The following is a 14,274-nucleotide window of genomic DNA, read 5'->3' on the forward strand; positions in this document are numbered from 1 at the left end:
GCCATGGTTAGTGGCAATTCTAAGACACACCCCCGACTTCTGATTTCATATCTGGTGCTCATCCCCCTTCCATCTTCACCCCCGTGATCCCGGTTGGGCCTGGGGATGTCTGCTGCCTTCTCCAGAACTGAGGCCCTTGTGGAGCTGCATTCAGCAACACTCAGGGAAAAAAACAAAAAACACTCTGGGGGCTGTCTGGTTAGCTCAGTTGGTTAGAGCATGGCCTTATTACACGAAGGTCAACAGTTCAGTTCCCCATACCAGCCAGCTGCCCCCCCCCCAGTCCCCCCCCAAATAAATAAAACAATGCTCTGGGCCCTCTAGGGAGGTTCTGGTCCATGCAGCAAGATACCCCTGGGAGACGGATGGATGCTTCTGTGTGTGTACAGGCACTGAACTGCAGAGAACTAGGAATCAGAATGCAGGCCAACTCTAAATCTCCTGGTGTCAGGAAGCAGAGGCACCTACATCAGTACCCGTCAAGGCCTCTTGGGGTTCTGGCCCAACCAGAGAGACTGGTGTAGACTTTCCTTGTTGTCATGGTGTGCAGGCAGTCTTGCTCACCTCCCCCGGGTCAGAGACTGAGTGAGCCCTTGGTTTCCTGGGAGCATTGTGTGATGCACATTCCTAATATCTCTAGGGCCTTAAAATTTCCAGCGTTTCTCCCTGTGCTTTTATCTCTTTTGATTCTTGCATCATCCCTGTGGGAGATAGGTAGAAATATTACCATATTATAAATAAAGGAAAAGGATTTAGGAGACTTAAGTAATGCCTAAAGTCATACAGCTGGTAAATAGCAGAGCCAGAATTTTAACAGAGTATTTAAATGGTATCTCAATTTATTTTCACAAAATCCCTTGAGATAGGTTTTATCCCCATTTTGCAGATAGGGAAACTGAAGCTCAGGGAGGTGATTTGACTTGCCTAAGGGCATAGCTATAAATAGTGGAGCTGGGATTAGAATTCAAGTTTGTCTGACTCTAAAATCCATGCAGGTAACTTGTCCACTTCACCAGCATAGGCTGGACATGGTGTCTCCCATTGTGTAGGTCACCAGGGATGCCCAGCCTTACAAGCTCAGCTCTAAGGAGCTTCTAACCTGGAGTAGGAATGAGGTACCCAGATTAACTAACAGGAGACAGAGTGAGAACATAAGGGACGTGAACAAGGGCTGTGGGAAGTAAGGCGGGGAGAGGGATCACTTTTAGCTTAGGAGGGCCCAGGAAGTCTCCATGGATGAGGTGGTATTTGAACTGTTCTTGGAAGATGTCTTTAAGAAAAAAGGACACCACAGGCAAGGAGAACCATGTGAGTTAGTCACAGGAGCTGAGACACATAGGGTAGGCTTGGGAAAAAGGAAATCAGAATCTCATACAGAGATCAGGGCAGAAGCCCTCGCAGGCTGTGCTGAGGAGCCTGGAGGCCTAATCATGGGCCCAAGATAGAGCTGGGAGTGAGCCGGTGTGTGAAGAGGCCACAGAACTGGTAGTAAGAACAAGGCTCTTTTCTCTCCTCAGTAAGTCATTTAAGGACCAAAGAAAGGCCTTTCTGCTTTCCGTGGCAGAGCAGTAAGCATCCCCAACTCTGTGAGGTGGTAGAGGCTGCAAAGAGAAGGTCCTCTCAGACAGCTTCATGACAATTGGTTATTCAGGGATGATTGGGACCCATCCCTGACCTGTTATATTAGGAGTAGTGTTTTCCAATTACGCTTAACTCCATTTGGATTGAAAACCAAGGAGAGAGACAAGCGTACCTGTGACCCCTGTCCCCTCCTGACCCTGCTCTTTCCATTTTGGTGCATTTCCTTCACAAGTTTTCTGCTTGTGACTCTCCACAAGGCTGAACTTGTGGACAACACAGTGCTTATGTGTCTGTGTAATTACATCACTTATACAACATAAGTCGAGTCTTTCCTTGGGGTCCTGGCATCTCTGTCACCTTGTTTTTAAGAACTGTGTAAACAAACATTCTCTTGAGCAGCCATTATTTCTCCTCGTTGACTTGGCCAGTCTCTGGATGTAGAAGGGGCATCCCAGCCCTTGCCCTGGGTACGACCTGCAGAGGAGGCCTGGTCCACTGGGGCCTTGGAGATGCAGCCCCAGAGTAGTCACCCAGGAAAGTGGAGGTGGAAGGGTTAAGGGCCTTCTCTGCTGGGGGCTGCATCATATCTGTGGTCTGCACAGAAGCAAGAGTTCAGAGAGAAGCACATAGGTTCATTTTTGGAAAATCAGTCTGAAACCTGGCTCTGCCATTTTCCTATAACTCCTGAGCAGAGTTGCTTCATTCCTTGAAATCTCAGCTTCCCCTTCTAGATAATAGGAGGCTACTACCTGTCTAGCCTTCCTTGTCATGAAATGAGGAATGGCAAATGAATGCCAGTCACCACTTTCTAGATGTGTGACCTTGGTATACATTTACTTATCTCTGTGTCTTAATTTACCCAATTGTAAAATAGATGTAATAGTAACTATCTTATTAGATGTGTTGGGGGATGTATAAGTTCATGTGTGTAAAACACACATATTTGTGTTATGTGCTCATCTCTGGGGGACGTAGCAGTGAGCCAAGGCAGAGGGAGTCCCTTTCCTTACAGAGCTCATGACCCAGTGAGGAAGGTAGTGTTAATAGAGTCGCCATATAATAATCAAGTTATCATTTAAACAGGTATAAAATTGTAGCAGACTACACTTGAGAGATCCAGGGGCTGAGAAGCCTGTGGAGTGGAGATCTGACCTGCTTGGGGAGGTTAGGCAAGGGTTCCTAGGAAGGGATGCTGCAGTGGAGGAGACGGGGAGGGAGAGGGAGATGTATACAGAGACACCCCCCCCACACACCGCTTGGACAGCTTCTTAGGGAGCCCCTTACAGGTTGCAAATCACACCTTTCTCAAGACCCTTCTGTGATCTTCATAAACCGTAAGGTCAAGTTCAAACTTTATTTCCCACACACATCTCCATCTCTTTCCTATCATGTCACCCACTCCATCTTTTGCCAGCCAGACTGGATTTTGTTTTCTTTCATGTAACTTGTGTGTTTTTGTTCAGATTAAAAAATTAGTATATGTTCATTACAGAATACAGAAACACTCAAAGAAGGGGGGATATTCATTATCACATAGCCCAAGGATATAATAACTACTGTTAATTTTGGTGCATTTTCTTTCTAGTGTAATAGTGTTTTTTTTCTTTTCTTCTGAACATAGCTGAGTGGGGGTTTTTTGTTTGTTTTGTTTTTAAATAATTAGGATTCTATTCTAGATCCTTTAAAGGCTGTTTTAGGGCTGATGGGTTAGCTAAGTTAGTTAGAGTGTGGCCTTATAACACCAAGGTCAAAGGTTCAGTTCCACTTACTGGCTAGCTGCCATAAATTTTTTTTAAAAATAAAAGCTGCTTTATAACCTGATATGAGAACATTTTACTGCAGATGGTGAAAAAATGAAGAATCACCCATAATCCACCTTTAACACTTTTTAACATTTGGTTTCTATGCTTCTGGACCTTGTTTTATGTGTTTTATGTGTGTGTGTGGTGGTATATGAGAGACTGTGTGTGTGCGTGTGTGTGTGTGTGGGTGCATATAACATTTTTACAGTGTGATCAGGCTAAACACTGTTGGACATCATTTTTCACTTATCACTATAACATGAGTATTTTCAAAAAAACACCTGTGTCACCATTCATAATGACTTTAGTGTAACTAATATGTATATAATATATATGTTATATAAATAACATACATAACAAATTGTATATTATACCACGCAATCCTCTCTTGATGGACGTTTAGGTGGTTTGGAATTTTTCATCATAATAAAATAGTACAGTAATGCTCAAATATCCCACGTGAGTCATTTAACATTGAAGGCCTTTGTGCCATTGTGCCTGCTGGTCCTCTGATTTGGGTGCTGTTTCCCTGCCTGGCATAGCGCGCTTGCCTCCTTGGAGGCTGCGCATACACCACGCACTTGGCAAAGTTGTCATTGCTCCAAGCAGCCAGTTGCTCTTTTCCCTTGGCTCTCAGCTTTTATACATGCCTTGTTTTAACACTCAGTACAGAGGAATTGTCTGTGTAGCTGTGTCCCCTGCTAGGCTGAGCCTGTCTGATTCTCCTTTGTAAGCCAGAACCCTGCCATGGTGTAGGTGCACCATAACTGTTGGAGTGTGAGTGACAAGGTGGGTGCTAAGCTAAGCTCTCTTCTGCCTCAGCTGTTCATGACTCCAAAAGCTTAAGGTTCTATTCTTTGGTCCTGGGCAGCTAAAGATGTGATTAAAGAGATCGAAGACTTTGACGACTTGGAGGCTCTGCGCCTGGAGGGCAACACGGTGGGTGTGGAAGCAGCCAGGGTCATCGCCAAGGCCTTAGAGAAGAAGTCGGAGTTGAAGGTGAGATCTGCAGGGTGAGCAGGCCCAGTTTTGGCTCACATCGCCACAACCCCTCCCTATATCTAGACTCTCCTGGGCCCCTGCTTTATGAACTTTCACCTGAACAGCTTCTCCTGGCCTCTCCGAAGCACATGGCACTGGCCAGGGCCCCTCTCCCTGTAGTAAGCAGACACTGAGATTGTGTTATTAGTGCAGGGGTTTATTGGGGTAACACCTGTGAAAGATAAAGTGGGGAGCCTACAGTTCATGAGGCAGATGTGACACCTGTGAGGAGGGAAGGCTGCAGAAGTAGCCATCAGGAGACTTTGACACATCCACCAAGCTGAGAGCTCCAGAGCAAAGATTCCCCCTTAAAGGAGTCTTGTGTTGGACAGAGATGGCCAGGCTTCAGCTCAGATGCTGGTGGATTGGGAAGGTGCAGCTAACTACTCCTAACAGCTGAGGCAAGTTCTTTCTTGGAGGTTAGATCCAAGTGGGACCCCTTCTTGGCCAACACAAAGACCAGTTCAGATTCTTCTGTTCCGGCGTTGCCAAAGTGGGTTCCACTGAACACTGGTCTTTCAATATGCCCTGTAAGAAAAGTGAGGGTGTCATGTGATCAGAATGTCAGAGGGATGTCACTGTATGTTCCCCTCCCCCAGAATCCCAGTGTGTGTTAGCATGTTAAAGTCTGAAGAGTTGTGAGCTAGGGAGACCTATGCGTCTCTTAATGTGTATGGGGCAAAGCTTGTGTGTATTATGTCATTCGACCTCACAGCAACCAGCTAAGAGACTAGGTTGAGTCTCCATCTTATAGGTCAAGGGAACTGAGGCACAGAGGGGCTGATTAAATAGCCCGGGGTCATAGACCAGGTATGTGGCCTAGCTAGCCACCTGTCACCCCGCACTCTCCTGAGTGAGCCACGGGCTGGCCCCCACTATACTTTCTGAAGGGAGGGAATACAGGTCCAGGGGCCATGACAGGAAACAAAGTGGATTTGCCCTGGAAGGGCCTGCAAGCTAGTTTACAGAGTGGCCCTTGATGTTTGTTTCCACAGGGAGATCGTGGTCAGGTTATACCAAGGCAATGATTGTTTCTCCTGCCCAGGGCTTGGACTTTCCCTGAGCATAAGCTGGGCTGTTTTCCAACAAAAGAACTCAGCCCTCTCTGTAACCTGTGCAGAGCAGGAATGGAGGAGCTGTGAGCCTGCAGGATGTGGCAGGAGCTGAGCTTTGGCATCCAGGGCCTGGGTTCAAGGCCCAGTGCCAACACCTTATTTGTGTCATATGGCCTTGCACTGAACTCTGCTCTGAGGCTGGGCTCTTTTATGAATGGAGCTCTTCCTCTTCCCTCAGAGGTTGTTGTGAGAGAGCCTGGCCTGTGGGAGTGCCATGTTCATTTTGGCACCCCGTGCAGATCCAGCGCCTTGAGTGCATCTCCCCACCCCACCATCTCAGGCCTGCCCCTGCAGGAAGAAACCCAGGGTGGTGCAGGGTGGGAGCTGCCCTTGATGGCCCACAGTGTTCTGGGCCTGGTGCTGATGCAAGATAAGATGTTACCTCCCCTGCCGCAACAGTGCACAAGTGAGGTCTTTTTTTTTTTTTTTTTTTTTACTTTTATTTTTTATTTCTTTTTTAAATTTTATTTTTATTTTTATTTTTTTTTTTAAATTTTATTTTGTCGATATACATTGTAGCTGATTATTGCTCCCCATCACCAAAACCTCCCTCCCTTCTCCCTCCCCCCTCCCCCCCAACAATGTCCTTTCTGTTTGCTTGTCGTATCAACTTCAAATAATTGTGGTTGTTATATCTTCTCCCCCCCCCCCCCGGTTTTTGTGTGTGTGTGTGTGTGAATTTATATATTTTTAGCTCCCACCAATAAGTGAGAACATGTGGTATTTCTCTTTCTGTGCCTGACTTGTTTCACTTAATATAATTCTCTCAAGGTCCATCCATGTTGTTGCACACAAGTGAGGTCTTGATTGGTGAGCCCAGGGCCACACAACGAGGAGTGGGCTGGGATAGAGCCCAGATGTCAGCCCAAGCTCTTAAGTCTTCTGCAGTTCACTTGGAAATTATGAAGGCTAGAGTACAGAGATAGAGTACCAGGGACCAGACGGGGAGTGACAGCCTGGGGTCAGCTAAGTCAGGATTGGGACCCTGGCCTTGTGCCATGGAGTTTCATGCTGACCCTTTAGCTCATCAGCATGGTTTGGGGAACTTCAGGGTGAGATGCCAGTGTCTGCTGTAAGAGACCAACGTGCTCAGGCTGTGGTGCATATTCCTGGCCCTAAAGACTTGTGTGCAGGTGTAACTCACTGAGTAGAACCCATATGGAGCATCCAGCTGAGGTCCCAGGTGTGCTAGTGATTTGGTTTATTGAAGAATGTGATAATTTTTCTACAAATATCAACTTCCCTAGTACATAAGGTTGGATTTAGTTCATACATTTTAAGGACTGGCTGTCTGGGGGAAAGTGGTTTTCCCTGTATCCCATCAGTCCTGGGTTTTGCCCAGAGAAAGCTGAGGTTGCCAGGGTTTTATTTTGGGAGTGGACACAGCAACCAGTATTGGGGGATAGAGCCGTGTGCATAGAGACCAAATTCTGCTGGCCAGTGTGACATACATCCAAGTTATGTGGCCACCACCTATGTGACATTTGCCTAATACTTTCTTTAAATTATTTAACTTTTAAGTAATTTCTTTTTTTTTTAAAGACGACCTGTAAGGGGATCTTAACCCTTGACTTGGTGTTGTCGGCACCATGCTCTCCCAAGTGAGCTAACCGGCCATCCCTATATAGGATCCAAACCCGCGGCCTTGGTGTTATCAGCACTGCACTCTCCCAAGTGAGCCACGGGCCGGCCCCTTTTAAGTAATTTCAAAGCAGATGTCATTTCTATAAATGGAAAGCCAGTGTTCATTACAATAAAAGAAATAAATTAGTGTTATTGAATTCTGATTTGACACTGTTGCCACCTAACAGCTCTGAGCCTAAGGCCTGCTCTCCCTTTGTTTAAAAAGGTATAGATGGGCAAGAAGTGGAGAGGTGGGCAAGACCCACCAGCCCCAAACGGGGCCCGTCTTCTGGAGGTGGTCAGAGGGGTTGAAAAGACACTTGGAAAGAGTAACTTCCTTGATGCTGAATCCCATATTGTTTACTTTTGTGTTCCTTCATCTCTCAGAATCATGTCACATGTCCAGCCAGAGGATCGGGCAGGTCAGGGATTTTTCTGACTCTTCTGCTGAGCCCCCCGTGGCCCTTGGGGGAACTTGACATGAGGAAAGGCCTTCAGGTCCCACCAGCTTCTACCAGAACTGGTTTAGCTTTTGCTGACAAAGCCCTCATTAAGAAGTCTTACAATGCTTGGGTAGTTCAAGTCCACTTCAGGCTGCCTTGGAGGGTCTCCAGCTAATTCTTCTGTTCTTCCTCCTGCCACAGCGATGCCACTGGAGTGACATGTTTACGGGGAGGCTGCGGTCTGAGATCCCACCAGCCCTGGTAAGTGGGCGAGCTCCTCCCTTCCCCAGTCACAGGGACCCCTTTGGCTGTTCCCAGGACCTTTTCTCACAGTGGGCACTTTCTGGAGACTAAGATAAGCCCCACAGGTGCTGAGAGGGAAGCCAGGCAAGCCCAGCATGTGCTCTGTGTCCTGACAGGAGGAGCTTGTGAAGTCACAGGTGATCAAAGTGGGAGGAGCCAGAGGTGGAGGACTCAGATGAAGGAAGTAGAGACCAGGAATTCCCGGGGTTCGTCCTGAGCTTTGGCCCACCCTGTGGACTTCACTCCTACACGATTATCCTTTCTTTCCTGGCACCACCTCCCTGCACCCTGTGGTCCTGCTCCCTCTGACACAGCCCACGAGGCCACCCCATCTTCGTCTGCCACCTCCCCCACTCTTTTTGCTTTGGTTCTTATCCTGGGTGGCTTCTCTCTGCCTTTTTTTCCCATTTCCTCATTCCTGGGGCTTGAACTGGCTTTGATCAGGCTCCCAGTCTCTGAGAGTGTACGTGTGTACATGTGCAGCGTGCATGGATGGGGACAGGGGTGTCACACAGAACAGAACTGGGCTTGCCTGCACCTCAAGGGAAGGGGGCAGGCTGGCAGTGCCCTGTCTCTCTGTGTATCCTCCTGGCACAGGGCCTGGCACACATCAGGCCCTCGGGGGGGCAGTTTCTAGTCAGTGATTAGTGTGCTCATCGATGTTACTGAGTCCCTCACCTGGTCACACTGGGGACTCCTACTTAGGTATTCATTGATCTGACTAGCACTCCAGAGATGCCCATGTACCAACCTGACTTCTAAAGAGCCTCAAGCCAGCAAACACTTCAGTGTCATCCCGAGTGACAGATGCTGTCAGGGTCCCAGAAGGAGGCTCCCTGTGTGCTGTGTTGAGGAGGCCCTCAGAGAGCTGGCGGAGTCAGTGCTCAGCCTCAAAGGGCGATCAAGGCTGGGCGGGGCTAGGACTCAGAGTATAGGGCAAATACATTCATCTGGGTGATTGTAAGTTAAAGGATTTCAGGTTAGAAAAGACTGAGGAAAACTTTCTTGTTGCATACTTGCTATGGGACTGTCACTGTCCGAGTTGTTCTACCTACACTTAGCATTTAATTCCCTCAAGCTTTGAGGTGATATTCTTATCTCCAGATCCCCAGTGATGAGAATGAGACCTAAGAGGGGGACAAGAGAATTTAGGGTTGAGAATGGGATGAAATGCCAGGAGAGGGGAGTGGATGCAGGATGTTTGAGCAGCTGTGGCTGCTTGGGTCTAGGGGTCATTTGGGCCAGATCACCAGGTGCCAGGCCTTCTACCACAGGGCAGCCAGAGAATGTCCTGCCTTTTGTTTATTGAGGGGTGGAAAGACAGTAGAAACTGCCTCAGCTACTGGGTTGGTGGCCTGGGCGGAGGCAGGATGTCTTCCTTCCAGCACTCCTGCCACACAGCCACCTGCCAGCCCCATTTCTGCCCCCACCCTCTGGCAGAGCCTCCTTTCCTCTGACCATTTCTCCTGGGGGCTGTAGGTGTCCCAGGAGAGCTCAGTATCCTCCTGCCAAATCTAGTCTGGGGCCATGGCTTGGAGAGGGCCACTTCCATCTGCCCAGTCACCACCAGAAACCCTGGAGGCATTTTTTGGTGCCTCCCCCTGCCTCCTGCACCTCCAGGGAGCCCCTGGCTTCTGCAGGGTCCTCTCCTCCCTCTCCTCTGTTGCCTGCACTGCTGCCTCGCACTCCCAGGTGGACACTCAGCCTCCAGCCTCCCTCAGCCCAGCAGTCTGCTCTCCTCGGGCTCAGGCATGTTTCTAACGTATCCCTCAGCCACCTCCTGAGCCTGTTGCTGTCAGGCTCACGTTCACAGTTCCTGGCCCGGTGTTCAAGGCTCCTGCCTGATTTGACCCCTCACTTCCCTTCCAGCCACAGCCTGTGCCTCGTCTCTTCTGGGGTCTGCTGACTGCTTGCCCCCATGCGCACAGCATGCTGCTTGGTGCTCAGCTCTCTCTGCTCATGTTTTTACTGCTGCCTGGAATCTTCTTATGTCAACTGGCCAATTCTCATCCATACTGAGCTCAGATGTCACCTCCTAGAGGGAGCCTTCTCAGACCTGCCCCCCCCCCCCCACAGGTCCCACTCCCTCTGCAGGGTTTACAGTCTTGGGTGTATAATAAGGAAAACTCTGTACTGAAAAGGTCTGTGTCTGTGCCGGTTCCCCTCTAGCCTGGATGCCAGATGAAGGTGGGACTGGGCCTGGCACAGAAGCAGCACCTGGTAGGTGTCTGTGAAACTAACTTGAATTCCCTCTGTGCCCAGATTTCACTAGGGGAGGGACTCATCACAGCTGGGGCCCAGCTGGTGGAGCTGGACCTAAGTGACAATGCGTTTGGGCCTGATGGTGTGCAAGGCTTCGAGGTCCTGCTCAAGAGCTCAGCCTGCTTCACCCTGCATGAGCTCAAGCTCAACAACTGTGGCATGGGCATCGGTGGTGGCAAGGTGAGTATGGCGCGCCCCCCCACCCCAGTAGTCCCTGCTGCATCCACGTCTGTCTGGAGTCTGTGCTCCTGCCCTCACTCATTGCCATCTTGGGATCATTGGCCTGTCATTTTTCTCTTCAAAGGAGAAGGGCCTCAAAGGCAGCAGCCTATGGCCAGTGGGGAGAAGAGTTGGTGAGGGTGGGGTTGCCAAGCAACCATCCCAGTGGTGGCGTTGGCTTGGCAACGCAGTGGCAGTGCTGCTGCATGCCCGCTCTGACCTGCTACTCTGCAGAACACAGGGCTTAGGGCATTCCTGCACTCACCGCACCCTCAGACCAGCTGGCAGAGCCAGGGCGAGGCCTGGGGCACATGGAGGATGGGAACCGGAAAGACAAATGTGTCCCTGGGGGTGATGTGGACCCAGCTCCCCTTGATTCCTGGACAGGGCCTTTCCTGGGGTGCTGCCCAGAGCCTGCACTGGGGGTTGGGGGGCCAGCCCTCACTGTTCTCTTCTAGGTTCTTCCTGGCTCCTCTAGACCCACAGCTGAGAGATGCTGAGTACTAGTCTGCTCCCTGCCGCCACACACACATTTTGACTGAGGGGAGAAAAGGGCTGGGACACAAGGAACTAATAGCGATTGGGGACATCTTTTTGAAGATGTATTATATGTGTTACCTTGATTTCCCACCCACACTGAAAGGTGGGTGGAGCTACTACCCCATGTTTCCACATGAGTAAACTTGGGCTTAGAGGTGGAGGTTGAGTGGATCACATAGCTAGTGAGGGACGGCTGTGGAACTGGAGCCGTCACCCACGAGGTTCCATTCTGAGCAGTAAGAGGAGCCGTGTGAGGCTTGTGCTGCCCAGGCTGAGCAGCCAGCGTGCTCCCACCTTCAGGGTCCCTGTCGCCCTCTGCCCCTGGGAGGGAGAGCAGGGGCATGCTGTGCCTGTCTCAGCCAGCCTTCCACTTGGTCTAATTGGGCAATAAGCTGTCCATGTGTTAAGATATCATGAAAGTGTTCACAGCAGCACAGAAAACAGGTGCAGCCTGACCTGGAGTGAGTGGGATGTGCTGGGAGAGCTGGAGACACTGTTGTAAAGTGCTCTGGTTTTCCTTCCATCTTGTTACTTCTACCACATGGCAGTGCCAGGAAAATAAGGCTCAGTGGGCGGGATGACTCGGGGAAGCAGAGAGTTTGAACCCCAGGCCAGGGACCTCCCTGACAGACCAGCTCACCCTGGAATTTGACTTGTAGCTCTGTTGCCTCCCTCACCCCTGATTGGATAAGGCCTCCGGGTCCTGGCCTTGCCAACCTCCCCTCCTCGGAGCTGCAGATGCCAAGGTCTGGGTATCTAACCAAGGCCTGCAGGTCCTTTGGAATCTGTCTCTCCAGGTAGTAAGAGTGTGCCACACCCCATGGGAATAGGAGGGGCCCAGAGGATTTGGCGGGGAATGTGCATGTGGTCCTGTGCTTGGGAAGTCTCCACCCAGAATGTGTCTCCAAGTTGGACTCCTGCAGGAGCTAAGGCCTTCACCATGGTGACCCCAGAGGGGAATCAGGGAGAATGGGGGTGAGCTAACACAGTTGGTTGCCACCTCTGAGAAGATTCCTCAGAGGCTGGTCTGCAGCAGCAGCTCAGTGCCTCTGCACTGAGCCTACACACAACCTACCATTACCACCATGGAGTCAGGCAGGTGGGTGGCCCTTACATTCCTCCAGAACAGCTGTGTAGTCTTAAGACAGGAGTCAGGCCAACCTGCCTGCCATTTGCTGCTCTGCTGAGTGTTTGTTCTGTGACCTTAGCCAAGTCATTTACCTCCCTGAGCCTCAGCTTCCTCGTTTGTAAAGTAAGGCCAGTACCACATGTCTCCCAGGCTAGTTTTTTTTTTGTTTTTTTTTGTTTTTTTTTTTTTTAAAGATGACCGGTAAGGGGATCTTAACCCTTGACTTGGTGTTGTCAGCACCACACTCAGCCAGTGAGCGAACCGGCCATCCGTATATGGGATCCGAACCCGGGGCCTTGGTGTTATCAGCACCGCACTCTACCGAGTGAGCCACGGGCCGGCCCACCCCAGGCTAGTTTTGAGGTTGAAACAAGAACATGTGAAAATACCTTGCTTGCTGAGAGTGCTCAGGACCTAGTAGGTGCTCTGTAAGTGTTATTTCTCTCCTACAAGCACTTGTGAATCTTTTATGTTGTGTTTACCATGGGCTCTGATTCCCACCAACCAATCAGTGTTTTGAAATGCATTGCCTGTTGGTGTAACAGGATATAGAAGCTACCCCCTGGCACCATACTGAGAACAGGGCAAGCTGGGTTTTAGGTTTTTATCCCCTGCAGGTGGAGCCCACCTGTGCCTGGCTGGCCTGGGCACAGTCAGTATCAGACAGGGGCAGCTGGGCCCTGGTCTCACCAGCCAGCTCCCATGGGTGTTGTGGAGCATGGAAGAGAAGCTGGAAGATTTGGGCTCTGCTCAAGTCTATCACTTGCTTAGTCACCATGGGAAGGTTTCTGTCCCTCTCTGAACCCGAGCTTCTTTAGCTGGAAAATGGTAATCTTGGTGATCGCACCTAGCAGAGGGCTTGTGACAGTCAAGTGAGCTAAGTGGGAAGTCCCTCCCCTGGACCTGGCTTAAAGATCGTCCACTCAGTGTTGATCTCTCCCTTTTCTCTGTAGGCCTTGGTCTCCCTTTCTTGAAAGTGAAACTAAACTCCACAGCCTGTGACACACAAAGTAGCAGATGTAAAAGCCCTTTGTAAACTGTAAAGTTGGGTACACATATGTGTTGTGACCATGGTGCTTTTAGCAGTTCTGTGTCCCCTTGTGGGTGGCATGGGATGTCGAATAGCTGTTCAGAGGAACTGGCTGCCCTGCTGGGAGAAGGGCCTCTTGCCCACAGCCAGTACCCCTTACCTTTCCCCACAGATCCTGGCAGCGGCTCTGACTGAGTGTCACCGGAAATCCAGTGCCCAAGGCAAGCCGCTAGCCCTGAAGGTCTTTGTGGCTGGGAGAAACCGTCTAGAGAATGACGGAGCCACTGCCTTGGCAGAAGCTTTTGGGGTGAGTGGTTCTGTCCATCCTGCCCCACCAGGCACTGGGTGGGCCAGGCCTAGCAGGTCTACAGTCTTGGATATGAATCCCAGTGCTGAGGGCCCTGGGGCAAGTGGCTTCCACTCTCTGAGCCTGTTAGCTCACCCTTAGGTGGGCCAGAACTCCCATCGTGCGTGCCTGGAAAGGTGTGTGATTTACCGCCTCAGGTGAGTTGGCAGCAGCTCCCTGCAAAGCTTCAGGCAGGGCAGGCTGCTCTGATCAGGGCATGCCATCTGCCAGGCTCAGAAGTGCTGGTGCAAGAAGTGTGTGTGCTGACTGTAGCCTGGCATGCTCCCCAGCGTAGGGGGCACGGGGAAGGAACATATCAGACTGCCCTTGCAATAGGGAGACAGGCAGGAGCAGCCAAGAGGCCCAGGTGACAGATGAAGTGCTCTCAGGAGAACTTGTCCCCACTTTCATCCTCTCCCCATCCCCTCTGGACACTGCTGAGTCCCTGATGGTGAGCTGCAGGAGAGGGCCACACCTCAGGACTGGGAACTTTGGGGTCTGTCCCCCTCTTCTCTTAATTTAAATGTTTTCTTTGGCAAACATTCTAGCAGCATTAACCATACCCAGGCCAAAGTAACATCCCCTCCAGTCCTGCCTCTGAGAGTGGCCTCTTTGCTGAAGCTACCTTGAAAGGCTCCTCACCCACCTCAGTGGGGCATGGATATTGTAGATATCTACCTGTGTCTCCTTGGACCCCTGGCTGCAGGGGAGCCCTTGCCGCCTCCTCTGGAGTTGGAGGGGGACTCGCTGCTGTCCTTGGAGCACTGGGAACTGGGGGTATGCTGTGGTCATACTGAACCTTTGTAAGTTGTTCTCTGGTATGGTGAGAATGGGGTCTTA

At 50.5% G+C, this 14,274-nt stretch overlaps 1 protein-coding gene across 2 annotated transcripts in view; it reads left to right on the forward strand.

Annotated features, from left to right (window-relative positions):
- Window positions 1-14,274, forward strand: part of RANGAP1 (Ran GTPase activating protein 1) — a 28,774-nt gene that overhangs the window by 3,155 nt on the left and 11,345 nt on the right. For both annotated transcript variants that reach the window (XM_063074750.1, XM_063074749.1), the window contains exons 3-6: window positions 4,255-4,382; window positions 7,807-7,866; window positions 10,171-10,350; window positions 13,261-13,395. In XM_063074750.1, coding sequence (XP_062930820.1) covers window positions 4,255-4,382; window positions 7,807-7,866; window positions 10,171-10,350; window positions 13,261-13,395 — 503 coding nt within the window. The remainder of the gene's footprint in view (window positions 1-4,254; window positions 4,383-7,806; window positions 7,867-10,170; window positions 10,351-13,260; window positions 13,396-14,274) is intronic.

Source organism: Cynocephalus volans, chromosome 12, assembly GCF_027409185.1.
Source record: "Cynocephalus volans isolate mCynVol1 chromosome 12, mCynVol1.pri, whole genome shotgun sequence".
In the NCBI taxonomy this organism is placed as follows: domain Eukaryota; kingdom Metazoa; phylum Chordata; class Mammalia; order Dermoptera; family Cynocephalidae; genus Cynocephalus; species Cynocephalus volans.